General features: G+C 40.7%; 1 protein-coding gene across 1 annotated transcript in view; it reads left to right on the top strand.

Moving 5' to 3' along the window:
* Positions 1–178, top strand: part of CPE (carboxypeptidase E) — a 51,879-nt gene extending 51,701 nt beyond the window's left edge. Inside the window, exon 9 of the mRNA XM_032223540.1 lies at positions 20–178. Coding sequence (XP_032079431.1) covers positions 20–118 — 99 coding nt within the window. The 3' untranslated portion in view covers positions 119–178. The remainder of the gene's footprint in view (positions 1–19) is intronic.
* The last annotated feature ends 13,832 nt before the right edge of the window (positions 179–14,010 follow it).

Consider the following 14,010-nt stretch of genomic DNA (forward strand, 5'->3'; position numbering starts at 1 on the left):
GTTTGTTTCCTCTTTCTAGGTGGATTTTGACTTGGAGTCACTGTCTGAAAGAAAAGAAGAGGAAAAGGAAGAGCTAATGGAATGGTGGAAGATGATGTCAGAAACTTTAAATTTTTAAGCGGAAGTTCAGAATTCACATCTTTTAATCTACTATCTGTTCATTTAGTGTAATGTACTGTGAAAAGTCCCTACATTTTAGATTTTGTGTAACTCATAATATATAACTTTGGGGTGGGCTGAGTAATTTTTTTAAATACCAATAACATATTCTCCATAAAAGTATATTGCTGGAACCTTTTATGTCATTTTCGCTGTCCTACATATTCAACTTGAAGGGCAAATGCCCACAAAAATATGTCCTTCCTCTAAAGTGGCTGTGAATTCGAGTGTTTTACTATCCTAAATATGCAGGTTAAGTACATTAAAAAACTGTAATAATTAGTAGTCACTTATAACAACTGCCACAAATATTTGTCCATACAGGTAAACCTAATTAGCTTTTTTTTAAAAAAAAACTAACTCATAACGGCACTGAAAATATATATGATAAGAATTTAGTGTTGTACATAACAATTAAAAAACTTTTTCTGTGGAAGAGCCATACAAAATAAGAATCCAAGTACTTGGGTATAACATATACTACTCATATGGAAATGGCTTCCATTGTTCTTAAGAAAAAATTGTACATTTTTTTTCTCTTGTGTTCATTAATGTTCCTAAGTAACGTGGTAATCAGATTAAAAATTCTGGATGGATAAACAGTTAGCATATAGTAAGTGTATATTACTCCTTTCTTGTGCTTGCAATACGTTATTTGTGTTATCCTGTTTTTCAGAAACTGTATGCATTAAGTATACATGGTTTTCGTAAGAAAGCTTCCATATTCTTTGTATGAAGAAGAGAAAGTTCCTCCCATAACTGATCCCTCAGCTGCTTCCTTTAATATGGATTGTAAAATCATACTCTTAAAAATCAAAAATGTAAACATGTTTTCTATGAGAAGCAATTTCTCTAGGTTCAGTGGAATTTATTTCCTGGTCACCCATCTTGAATTCCACCATTGCTAAACATGGTCACTTGGATTGTAAGGGTACTTCCTCTGAAATAGAGAAATTTCCAGATGAACCATGGTTGTTTAACTTGACACTAGCACTTAAGGTAGCAACCTGCTTTTCATTGTAAACCAGCTTACGGAGGATAGCAGGATCAGCCTAAATGGCGAGACTCATTTTGCCAAAATAAATGAATATCTGACGTTTCTTGTGCAGTACTTTAAATTTGGTTCCTCAAAAGTGTTTCAGGATGGATGGAAGCTCAAATTTACTGCAACATTTTAAGTAGCTATGTCTTATCTGGGGAGTTTGTGGCATAGCTGCTTTAAGAAGCTCTTGTGTTCTGCCCTGCTCTGAAGCAATCCCGGCCCTAGTATTTTAGTAGCTTTTCAGCACTGCTTGTCACTGGCTCCTCCCACACTTATGCTATTGGTAGATGACACCTGTCCTTCTTTTAAATTACCTACATACTGTAAGTATGTGAGAGGGATCTTGGGTTTCCTAGTGGACAACCATTTAAATATGAGCCAGCCGTATGCAGCAGCTGCCAAAAAAGCCATCACAGTTCTAGGCTGCATAAACAGAGGGATAGAATCAAGATCACGTGAAGTGTTAATACCACTTTATAATGCCTTGGTATGGCCACACTTGGAATACTGCATTCAGTTTTGGTCACCACGATGTAGAAAAGATGTGGAGACTCTAGAAAGAGTGCAGAGAAGAGCAACAAAGATGATTAGGGGACTGGAGGCTAAAACATATGAAGAATGGTTGCAGAAACTGGTTATGTCTAGTTTAATGAAAAGAGGGACTAGGGGAGACAGGATAGCAGTGTTCCAATATCTCAGGGGTTGCCACAAAGAAGAGGGAGTCAAACTATTCTCCAAAGCACCTGAGGGCAGGACAAGAAGCAATGGGTGGAAACTAATTAAGGAGAGAAGCAACTTAGAAGTGTGGAGAAATTTCCTGACAGTTAGAACAATTAATCAGTGGAACAACTTGCCTCCAGAAGTTGTGAATGCTCCAACACTGGAAGTCTTTAAGAAGATGTTGGATAGCCATCTGTCTGAAATGGTATAGGGTTTCCTGCCTAGGCAGGGGGTTGGACTAGAAGACCTCCAAGGTCACTTCCAACTCTGCTATTGTATTGTATTGTAAGTGAGCAGCAATGGAATTTAAAGTCACACTTTTACCCGATATGCTTCATACCTGAAACATCCCTAGAAGAAAAGTGAAGAGAATGAAAAGTTCTTTCTTCGCATACTCTGGATTCTTAGTCTCTGGTGTCTCCCAAGATTTTAGGTAGCATAGTAGTAAAAGGTTCCCTGGAAAACTACTCAGTACAAATGACCAAAGTGTGACATCAACTGGACTTTCTGGATTATCTGTAAAAGGTTTATTGAATTGCTAAAATATACAAGGCTGTAAAATAGTTTTATGGTGTAAGGAATTCAGTGTTTGGTTTTAAAAGGCACAAATTATCTTACAATTAAAAAGTCTATTTAACCCTTTGCTTTCAATTTATCAGATGGCTTGAGATATTTTATAGAACAGTTTTATGCCCCCTCTTTTTCCCCCCTCTTGGGACAGGGCTTAAGATCAAATGAAAATATAGGGCAGAGGTGGGTTGCTCCCGGTTCGGCCCAGTTCGGCCGAACTGGTAGTGGAATTCAGGCCTAGGCCGCAGAACCGGCAGCAACCCAGGCCTGCCACACACCCCGAACTGGTTCCCAGGATGCTGCTGGGCTGCCGCCAATTTAGTTTTTAGTGACTGCGCGTGCACAGTTCATTGTAAAGTGTTCTGCCAATGCGCGAAGAACAATTTACATAGAACAGCGCACGTGCACGCAGGTTGCAAACTGGTAACAAAACCGTAAGCAACCGACCCCTGATATAGGGGTTTGTCATGCTCAGAAGGAATTATTTTCTCTCCGATGTGCATCATTTGTCATTCTTAAATATTAAAGTATTAAATATCTTGAAGTTACAGGAATGCATACATTAGTCATATCTGCATAGCACATTTAGGCCTCTGGGACTGGATAAGCTAAATTCTAAACAAGAACTGAAAACTGAGTAATTTTAATGAAATATGTAACCAAAGCAAACCTCTTATATAAACATCACTGGTTATAAATAAATGTATCAAAGAATGAAGCAATTAATACCAGAAATTGAGGGTTGTCATAAATAAAACCTTTCAAAAGACCCTTTGCCAAAACAGGGAAGTCATTTGAAGTTACCAATACTCAAGAAAGGAATATTAGAATTCTTTTTACCTATATCCTTCATGTTGAATATTAACTCAGCAGGGCCACTGCCAAGAAAAAAAACCATGATTCTTGCTTTTCTGTGGGTCAAAAATGTTTTGCAAATCAGAGTTCTGGAATTAATCTGCACAATAGCAGTACACATTATCTGTACTCTTCCAATTAATACAACTGAATGGATGGAGAGATGTACATGGACTCCCTGATTTCAACAAGTTATCTTTCTGCCTCAGTTTGCCAAATGTAGAATGGGAGTGACCACATTCATTTTAATAGGAATTTGACAATTGCTGGGATAAAGTTTTAGCTTTAACAAAGCAATTTAAAAACAATATTTAATAGTAATTACCAATATTTTAATCTACAACCTACAGTGTTTAATTTGCTCTGAAATTTTCCTAATAAAGGTGTTGTGATCATTCCAACACAAATAACACATAAGCTACTTATGAGCCAAGGTGGCGCAGTGGTTAAATGCAGCACTCCAGGCTACTGCTAGATCAGCAGGTCAGCGGTTCAAATCTCACCGGCTCAGGGTTGACTCAGCCTTCCATCCTTCCGAGGTGGGTAAAATGAGGACCCAGATTGTTGGGGGCAATATGCTGACTCTCTGTAAACCGCTTAGAGAGGCCTGAAAGGCCTATGAAGCGATATATAAGTCTACTGCTATTGCTATTGCTATTGCTATTGCTACTTTTCTATGAACATCGTCAAAATGATTATTGAACCTTCTTAAAAACCCTCAGCTATAATTCCTCCCAAGAAAACACAACATCCATGAACAAGTACTTCCACATTTGAGGCCTCCTCATTCCTCATAGTTGCCATTGTGGGAAAGGGAGGCCCCATAAAGATCAGATGTTTGACAAGTTATAGCAGTGCATTTCCAGGCTCCAATCACTCTCAATAGTTTTGAAAATCCATTGTCTGCAATCTTCAGATCTATCCACAAATGAAATTTCAAAATGCAATGGTTTTTCTCTTGTCTCTTATGCTTTTGAATCTCTCTTAGACTGCCTGGTACAATACTTTTACAAATTAACTTTGTGGCAATGATCATACTAAGCAGAAGAATTTATTTGCCTGATACGATTGCTCCACTGTGGCATTCAGAGGAGCTGCAGCTGCCTCTGTCCGGTAGTTCCACTTCTCAAGTGTACAGGAAAAAAAAATAGGCTTGGTTGAAGTGAAAGACTTTGCCATTTTAAATGGGGTTGAGTGTCTGAGGCTTTTGAGTATTTGGCTGTAATCATCAAGAACGGGAGCAGGGCTGGCTTGAGGAAGGGGGTCTTTAGGCAAAGGAGGAGGAGAAGTTTGAGAATTATGCTAAAGCAGGGGAAAGGGTGTGGAAAGAAGAGGTTTGTTCTCTTTTTATTTAAGTTTTAATTTTTTTAACAATAAAAATATCAAATCAATGCGTGAACAGGGTGGCATCTAAACACCATACATTCCAACACAAACAAAACTAATCAAATTGAGAATTATTATTACATTCAATCAACTTATGAAAATCCCATTACAATACACATGTATATTAGGTTGCAATCTATCATTATTCAATTATTCCGCCTATTTCTCATTATTATTTCCATTTTATCAACTAAAAATGTAATATTCCCTTTCTTTCTATCTCTTGCTCTAGCTTTTAATCATATCACCCTATATTAAAGAAAACTTTTTCCTGTCTGACTTCTAATCTGCTTACAAGAAGAGAAAAAAAAGAAAGAGAATAAAAAGGAGAGATAGGGAGAGGTAGTTCAACACAGCAACCATGGCAGGAATCATCCTCCCATCCTCTCTTGCCCGCTTTATATTTTAATTGCTATGCTTTTAAAACAAAAAGAGGAGTGGAGGGAAAAGCAAGTTAAAGCAGCCATAAAGAAAAAGAAAAAATGAAAAAAAAAAGAATGATCCTAGCATTACTAAGCTTTGGAACTGTTGTCTTTGAGAACAGTTTGCTCAGTTTTAAATTATTCCATTTCAGTTTAGTTTTAGGAGAAGGGGTCGAGAACAGATCTGTTTATAAAGGGAAAGAACCTTTATCTCGATGATGGTGAGAGGGGTGATCCCATGGGTGCCCCTTCTATCTGTTTGTATCTTTGTCCATTATGGATGAAGTATGTGTTGGTTAGGCAGTGGTTGGTCAGGTCCAGGATGTGTTTAGGGGGGTTGTGTTTGTTCTGGATAGCTGTCAAGGCTTCTTTTATAGACACTTGGGTGAAGAGGGTTATGACATCGAAGCTCACGAGTAGGTTGCTGGGTTGTAGGTTTTGTTTCTTTATTGTTTCTATGAAGTGGAGTGAGTTTTGTACGTGTGAGGTGATGGATTCTGTGTAGGGTTGAAGTTGCTTGGTGAGGAATTTGGCAAGATGCCTAACCAACACATACTTCATCCATAATGGACAAAGATACAAACAGGTAGAAGGAGCACCCATGGGATCACCTCTCTCACCCGTTATTGCAAACGTATACATGGAACATTTTGAAACTAACGCCTTTGATAAATCTGAACACAAATCCAAACTCTGGCTTAGATATGTTGATGACACTTTCGTGATTTGGCCACATGGGAAAGAAAAACTGGACAACTTCCTCACACATCTCAACAGCCTACACCCCAAAATCCAATTCACTAAGGAAATAGAAGCAAACAACCAACTTCCTTTTCTGGACGTCCTAATCTACAAAAAACCCAATGGCTCCCTAGGAGACACCATCTACCAGAAAAAAACAACACACCAACCACTACTTAAACGCACAATCCCATCATCACCCTGCACAGATCAACTCTGTAGCAAAGACCCTTATCTTCAGAACCAAATGCCTAGCCGACAAAGACCACCTGAAAACTGAATTACACACTCTCACAAACGTATTAATCTCCAATGGATTCCAAAGAAAAACAATTACCAACCTAATCCAAAGGGAGACACCCCCAAGAATCGAGACATAGAACTGGACAATGGCATCGCCCTCCTCCCTTACATCAAAGGCACCACAGATAAAATCAGCAAAATTCTTCATAGACACAATATCAAGACAGCCTTCAACACTGACCAAAAAATAGCCAACATCTTAAGAAACCCCAAAGACAAGATCCAGCTAGAAAACCAAGGAATCTATGAAATACCATGCAAAATCTGCTCTGCCACATACATTGGACAAACTAATGAAATAAATGCACATATCGCAGAACACAAGAACACAGTCAGAAAAGAAGAAAAAACTTCCTCCCTTTTCTAGCACCTTAAAGCTACAGGACATGAAATTGATTTTAAAGGAACCAAATTAATCTCCAAAACCGAACACTTCAACAAGAGAATAATTATGGAAGCTATCGAAATAGAGAAACACCCCCACAACATGAATAAATGTGATGATACCTCCTGCCTACCAGACATCTGGAAACTAGCCCTAGTCAATAAATGAGTCGCAGCCACAAAAACCGACACAGGAGCCAGAACAACACAGGACACCATCACCAATCACCCTCATCAAACATCAATTCCATCAACCAATCAAGATGTGACAACACAGCCAACCAATCCGTTTCAAGCAACAAAGCCAACATTCCACACCCACCCACCTATATTTATAGAAAAACGGCAGCTCCTATCACGCTTTGCTCGCACAAGCACAAAGCCAAAGACAGCAGCCTGAAGATGATGAGTGTGACCTCATCGAAACGTCGCCAAGATACTGTCAATCTTACATGGGAAAAGACCTGAATATGCCAAGACCTGCATACCTATACCTGTGAAAATCTACAACAACACACACATAAACACACACACATGCAGCCCAAGAAAATTTATCTTCACTCAGTGTGGCCCAAGCAAGATAAGTTGTAGAAGCATAAGCCAAGCCTAGAGAAAAGTGAAGAAAATGGGGGGAAATTGAAGTGAAGCCATTCTTGTTTGGGCTAGCACATGGTCAGGAATATTGATACAGAAGATTTGATATGCTATCCCCAGCCAGGAGCAGATTGCATTATAGTCTTTTAAATTTTGTGAATGATGCAGTTGCTTTAACTATTCAAAACAATATGTTTTATATGTGTTCCTCCTGGGATTGTGAAATCTTTCTTTCAAAGGCTTTGCAAGGCCTAGAATATAATTAATAGCATGAGGTCAGCTAGAGATTATATGTAAACTTTAAATTTGGATATGGTAGTCATCCTGAAGCAGTATAACAATGAATGTAACAATTCTTGAAAGCTCCAGTTGAGATGAAGCCAAATATGGCATAGATAACGAGGTCAACTCCTCGAACACATTTTTTAAAAGAAAAACAAGCTTTCTTCCCCATATAAGAAACGTTGGCATATCTATTTTGTAAACAGAGCTGGAATAATGTTATAGTCACATTATTTATATAATTGCACCAATAAAAAGACCTAAGAAATGAAAAGATAATTTTAAAAAAATATATACATAATTGTCCCAGAATCAGTTAGCCAAAAAAGCCTGGAGCTGATATAGGTCTATTTTCTTCCAATTTAAACTGACAGAAAAATGATCATATCTGTGATATTACTTCTAGAAATGAAAAATGGTAATTTTGCCCTTTTAGCCAACAAAAGACAACACATTTCAGAGTAGTCTGTTTGTGACCTTTCATTTCATTTGTAGAAAGTGCCAATATTTAGGCTGCAGGATTATTCTATATGTACTGTTTATATATAATATTAAAGCAGGTCACAGTATGTTTGTTGGATATTTTCCATTGTCTAGTAACCATTCTTCAACATTAAAAAAATATAACATTTACCCTCCGGTTCAATTTCAGGCTTTGGAGAGCTGAGTTATGTTTTAAGTAATTAATTTATACCCAACTAATGTTTACATTGTGTATTTAATTTGCAATGAATTGTTGAAAAGACAGGATGAAAGAAAATGTTGAGGCAGTCCTAAGGTTACTTAGTCACTTCAGCTTTCCTCGAGTCTTTGAGAGCTTTGTGCATAAGACTTTTGTCTCTTATTGCTCTTCTTTTCCATAAATCACGGGTGTCAAACTCCCAGTGTCTCGTTGCCATCACATGACGTTTTGCGATGTTCTCCCCTTCTTGGAGCTGGGGCAGTGGTGGGATTCAGCCAGTCCGCACCTACTCGGGAGAACCGGTTGTTAACTTTCTAAGCAGTTCAGAGAACCGGTTGTTGGAAGAAATCCCATTTTGTTTTTTTCCCATTTTACAGGGCTAATCCTGTAAGGAAGGCAGGAAGGAAACATTCTGGTGTTCTTTCTAGCCTAATCTTTATTGCCCTGCTTGCAGAAACTGCCTCTCCAGTGTAAACCCTTATTACATTGTAACAGCTAAGGCAAAGCACCCGTGAGAGATGTTGAGTTGACCACACCCACCCAGTCACATGAACACTGAGCCCCGCCTACCCAGTTGGTCATTAGGGCAGAGAACCGGTTGTTAAATTATTTGAATCCCACCACTGAGCTGGGGTCAGGGGTGGTATTCACTTATCTTCCCTACTGGTTCGCAAATGTGAGCGCCCCCATCTGTACAAGGGCTTAGCCTTCCATACATGTGCTTTGGCTTAAAAAAAGGGCCCGCATAGAGCTGGGGCAGGGGGAGGGTGATTCCCACTACTGGTTCGGGCAAACTGGTCTGAACCGACAGAATACCACCTCTAGCTGGAGTGGACGTGGCCTGTGCACGAGCTGTCAGTTTGAAACCCCTGCAAATAAATAAATATGTTTCTTCTCTGGACAGGATTAGCTTCAGAAATTTCAGGGCAGAGATCCTGCTAACAAGAAAATGAAACAATTCAAACAATAACAGTCTGAAAACAATGAAATATGTATCCCCACGAGGGATAGTTTCTTAGCCAGAATCATTAAATCTATAATTTAAAATAATCTAGGCATGGCATTACTCTTTGATCCACCCCTCACCATGTTTAAAAACACTTGTCTAAAATGAGATTTCAGAGAGAAAAGGACCATCTTAACTTTCTGTGAAACAGAATTATCTGGGGATGGTTTTACTACTTCAGCTGCTATTCGCGGGAAGCAAGCTTGAGGCTTAACCTGAAGCAAGGATATTATTTAGATATTCAGGCACTCAGGCGTTTATCTCAGATGCTTAGATTTTCTCACCAGAGTGTTAGGTTGCACTATAAATCAGAAAGAAGGTGGCAGCACTTTTTTTAAGACTAATGTAATATAATAGAATATCTCTCCTGCTGTAAATTCTGTTCTGCTCGCTGACCACTAAGAGGCAGTATCCTTCCATGTATACAGTATAGCAATTGGTTTCTAGTATGATTTCAAACCATTTTTAATACACAAGGTTACATTAACGTGCCAGCATCCACAATGAGTAATGCATATGTAGAGGTTAGGGGAACGCAATTTCTTTAGTTTTCATGTACACCGAGGATTCAATGTGTAATAAACTTTGGAGCTTTCCTATTAGGACAGGGTACACCAGCACTTTTGATATAATTGGCCTTCTCTCTTGAATGTGCGTTCCTCCCTATCTGAACCTGCAATTTTTATGTGTTTTAGGTTTGATACCTGTGCAGGTGACTTTTGCTGACAAGGAATTCTGCAAATTTTGATCTCAATTGTGCTAGGCCAGTTGCTGTAGGGGGAGTTACAGGAAACTGCTGCCTGTGGGAGAATAGAAATTACTTGTATGATGTCAAGTTGTCACAAGCATAGCCCCTCCTGTCTGGTCACTGGCACGGTCCTCCATGGCCATTTTGACTTGGATTGCGGGGTACTCTGGATATCTGGCTGCTGCAGAGGTTTCTGTTGTGGCCCGCCAGTGGCTCCCAGAGCTGGCAGCAGATTCAGACAGTGAGGAGGTTGGGGAGGAACATGGGCCGGTCCTGGAGTCTGGGGAAGGCTCTGATGAGGGCTCTGTGTCGGAGGCAGAAAGGGGGCCAGAGCCGTATGCCAGTGATCAGCTGCCTTCAGAGTCAGACATCAGTGAGGCAGCCGAACAGCTGGAGCCTGTTCCCAGTGTGTGCATGCGCGGAGGTGCCAGATGAAGGGAACAGCTAAAAAACAGGGGTTGACTTGGAAGTAAGGTGGACGATGAATGGCCCCTCCCAGAGGAAATAAAAGAGGAGCAAAAGGGGAGTGGAGTTTGAAGGAGACAATTCATTCACTAAATTGGTTTGTGACTCTGCGAGACTCCTTGCCAAGTTTTGCAGATATCGGCCTGGCATCTTTCCAAGCCAGATAAGGTCTGTGACTGTACATCCTCCCTTGAAAGACTTTGTTGGGTGTGAATGAGCAGAATTCACAGTCAATTACTAAAAGGGTTTTTTGTCTGGACAAGGAGTTTGCTTCATGCTCTTGGGAAGCCTAGGTCAGAACAGTTTCTTTCCATATGGCACCTGACTAATGTCTTCCATGATGGTTCTCATGTACTAAGCAGGTGCCTGGTGAACATCTATTTAGTACTTGTTACTACTTTTAATTATTTCTTTAGGTTGCTCAAGATACTGCAATGTACATTTTGACCAGATAGTGGTCCCAGGATCACTTCCATTCAATTGCAGTTCCCAAGGGTTTATAAAAATAAGCTCCATAGTTACTTACAGTACATTGTCTTTGTGGAGAGGGCAATATTATTTTTGACTCCTCTATTGTTGTTTGGGAAGCGCTAAGCACCAGGATGATAACTGTCAAGTCATAATTGTACAAGTTTGCACTAGTCTGCCTCTCCTCCATGGAGGTCCACATTTTACCAGCCATAAGCTCAGAAATGGAATCCTAGGTAACTTGGGGCCAGAATTGTCTATCCCTTGGAGCACTACTAGCAGGGGTGGGTTTCTCGCTCCGTTCCAACCGGTTTGGTTGGAACGGGGCCGGCGGCATCCTCGTGCACACGCGCAGTGCACGCATGCGTACTAGCGCCTGTGCGATGCTCCAGCTACTCCTGTAGGATTGCACAGATGCTGTATGCGTTCTGCGCATGTGTGGAAGCGCAGAACTCGTCAAAACCGGGTAAGAAACATGGGCGGGTGCGTGGATCCTTCGGCGTTCCCGGAAGTTACTTACTTCCGGGTTTGCCGACCAACCGGTTTGCGGGGACCGCCGCGAACCGCCTGAAACCCACCCCTGACTACTAGGGAATGCTGTTTGCTTATTACTAATCATTTCTCTTGTTTTGTTCAGTGCCCTTCTCCATATCTGTCAGTTGGGCTGTTTCTGAAACTGGCTTTAAACTCTTTCAAAAAGGCACCATGCCTCTGCCCAGAGATAGCCAACTGCAGTGACGTGCGGTGAGGTTTATGGCTGGTGAGGCACTGACACAGTGGTGGATTTCAAATTTTTTTAGTCTTGTGGACTTGTGGAATTATCATAAAACGCCCAAAATCAGACTACATGAGGCACGTCGTTCTCCTGCCTCCTCCTGTAGAGGGCACTTTTTTAGAGGCTTTTTTAAACAGTTAAGCACTAAGCAGAGTCATCCACGGTGACTCTGGCAGCAACTAGCTCAGCCTGACCTCAGCTCTCGCCTTTTTCCTTTTACATTTCTTTTCTTTTCATGATGACAGTGGTGAGGCTCTGCCTCCCCTGCCTCCCCTTACTGCACGTCCCTGGCCAACTGATAGGTAACGTGATGACATTTCACTGTATGCTTCCCACTTTACTTCTTGTCATATATTAATCAGGCACCTATTAGTTGACAAGCAGCTCCTATTTTACAAAATTGAAGACATCAATACTTTCACATAATATGTTCATTTATAAGAAGGTCTTGCTGAACTAGAAGAACAATCTTATAGAGCAGTGTTTCTCAACCTTGGCTACTTGAAGATGTCTGGACTTCAACTCCCAGAATTCCCCAGCCAGCGAATGCTGGCTGGGGAATTCTGGGAGTTGAAGTCCAGACATCTTCAAGTGGCCAAGGTTGAGAAACACTGTTATAGAGCTTTATTAAGTACTCCTGTATCTAAAAACTGCCTATGAATCTTACTACATTATTCTGAAAGTGCACGAAGGTTTTGACGTATGAAGAGGTGTTTGTTGATCAAGCTTTTGTAAAACAATAACTGCTTCAGGATCAGACTCAGCAATCGCCTGTTTAAACTGCCGTCAGCCAATCTAGAATTGCTTACAAATATCACCAGTTTCCTTTAAAAGGAACTTTCGTTTCTTTTCTTTACATTTTCAGATGAGTGCTGCTTGCTTCTTGTAACTTAAGAACTTAATATAGAGGAACAAATCCTTCCCCCACAAAATAATACACGCAACAGCTCTGTATTTTTAAAGATTTCCAGACAATTTATGACCTGTTCCGTCATCCTTTGAGACAAGGTAGTAGAATCTGATGTAAACGGAATGAACATTACATTTCCCCATCCAATTCTTGCTCCACCTTGCCACTTCCTGATGATATTTGATGTTTGACCATTACATCCTCCCTCTGTTTCCACGTGGCAAAATTAGGCAGACCATGACCATGGGGATGCTGCAAACACCAGAGATTTGGGGATAAAATGGCTCTGAATATTGTGGGAATATTAATTCCAAGGAGTAATGGATTTTTAACACATCATTTAAGTTAGTTAGCAGATTTGAGGTATCTGTCAGGCACAAGAAACCAGAACTAGGATAGACTATTGTGAGTTTATTCTACACAGCTTATACAACCTAAATCTGACCTATTCATGGCCAAGGAAAATTGGCGTCAGATAAGAGCCAATGGACTTCAAGGAGACCTGGATCAGGGGTGGGATTGAAAATTTTTAGCAGACGGTTCTCTGCCCGGTTGGTGGGTGGGCATGGCCATGGGGGCATGGCCTAGTTGGCTTCCTGCACCACAGTAGGGAGGGGCATTTTCACCCTCCTCAGGCTCTGAAGGCTTTCCTTGTGCTTCAAGGAGGGCAAAAACGGCCTCCCCTGGGCTCCGGAGGCCGGAAACAGGCTTGATTTCGGACTTCCAGTACTTCTAGTAGGCCCATTTTTTGCCATCCCCAGGCTCTGGGGGCTTTCCTCAAGCCTTCGGGAGGGTGAAAATGGCCTACCCAAGCCTCCGGAGGCTGGAAACAGGCCTGTTTCAGGACTTCTGGTAGGCCTGCTTTTCACCCTCCCAAAACCTCTGTGCAAGCACTGCACTTACCTCACATCCAACTTCTTACCTAGGCTGAATTCCACCCCTGGCCTGGACTTAAGTCTCTTTTAGAGGTGTAGGGACTGCTGACTGATAATGCATTTGACCTTACACTCAGGCGCAGCCTGGGCTGGTCCTACAGTACCTATATTCAAAAATATAATAAACTGGGAGCAGGAGAAATTTCACCATTGATTTTACTTGTGAGAAGGGGCATCAGAAAATATGATTGCATGACTGCAGGGATGCCGCGGTTATCATAACATTTGTGAAAAACCTGGTCTGAACAGTACGGAAATTTTAATTCCACAGGAATAATGGATCCCAGATTTTTTTTTTACACATTCTTTAATTTAGTGGATTTGAGGTTCTTCAGGCATAATGAAGTATTTGGGCTAGCTGAAGGGTATAAACAGAGAGTAGAGTTTCAACAGTGTATGGGTTTTGCATCCATTTACTTGTTTCATTGTTTATTCTATGTTCTATTTACTTATACAGATTTAGCTATTTCCCTATTGACTTGTAGTCAAACTGGAACTGTTGCTACTGAGTCTCTTCCTTTTTTCATCCTGGAATATGATGGGGTCTGTGTGATGGAGCATGA

Source organism: Thamnophis elegans, chromosome 9 (assembly GCF_009769535.1).
Source record: "Thamnophis elegans isolate rThaEle1 chromosome 9, rThaEle1.pri, whole genome shotgun sequence".
Classification (NCBI taxonomy): Eukaryota; Metazoa; Chordata; class Lepidosauria; order Squamata; family Colubridae; genus Thamnophis; species Thamnophis elegans.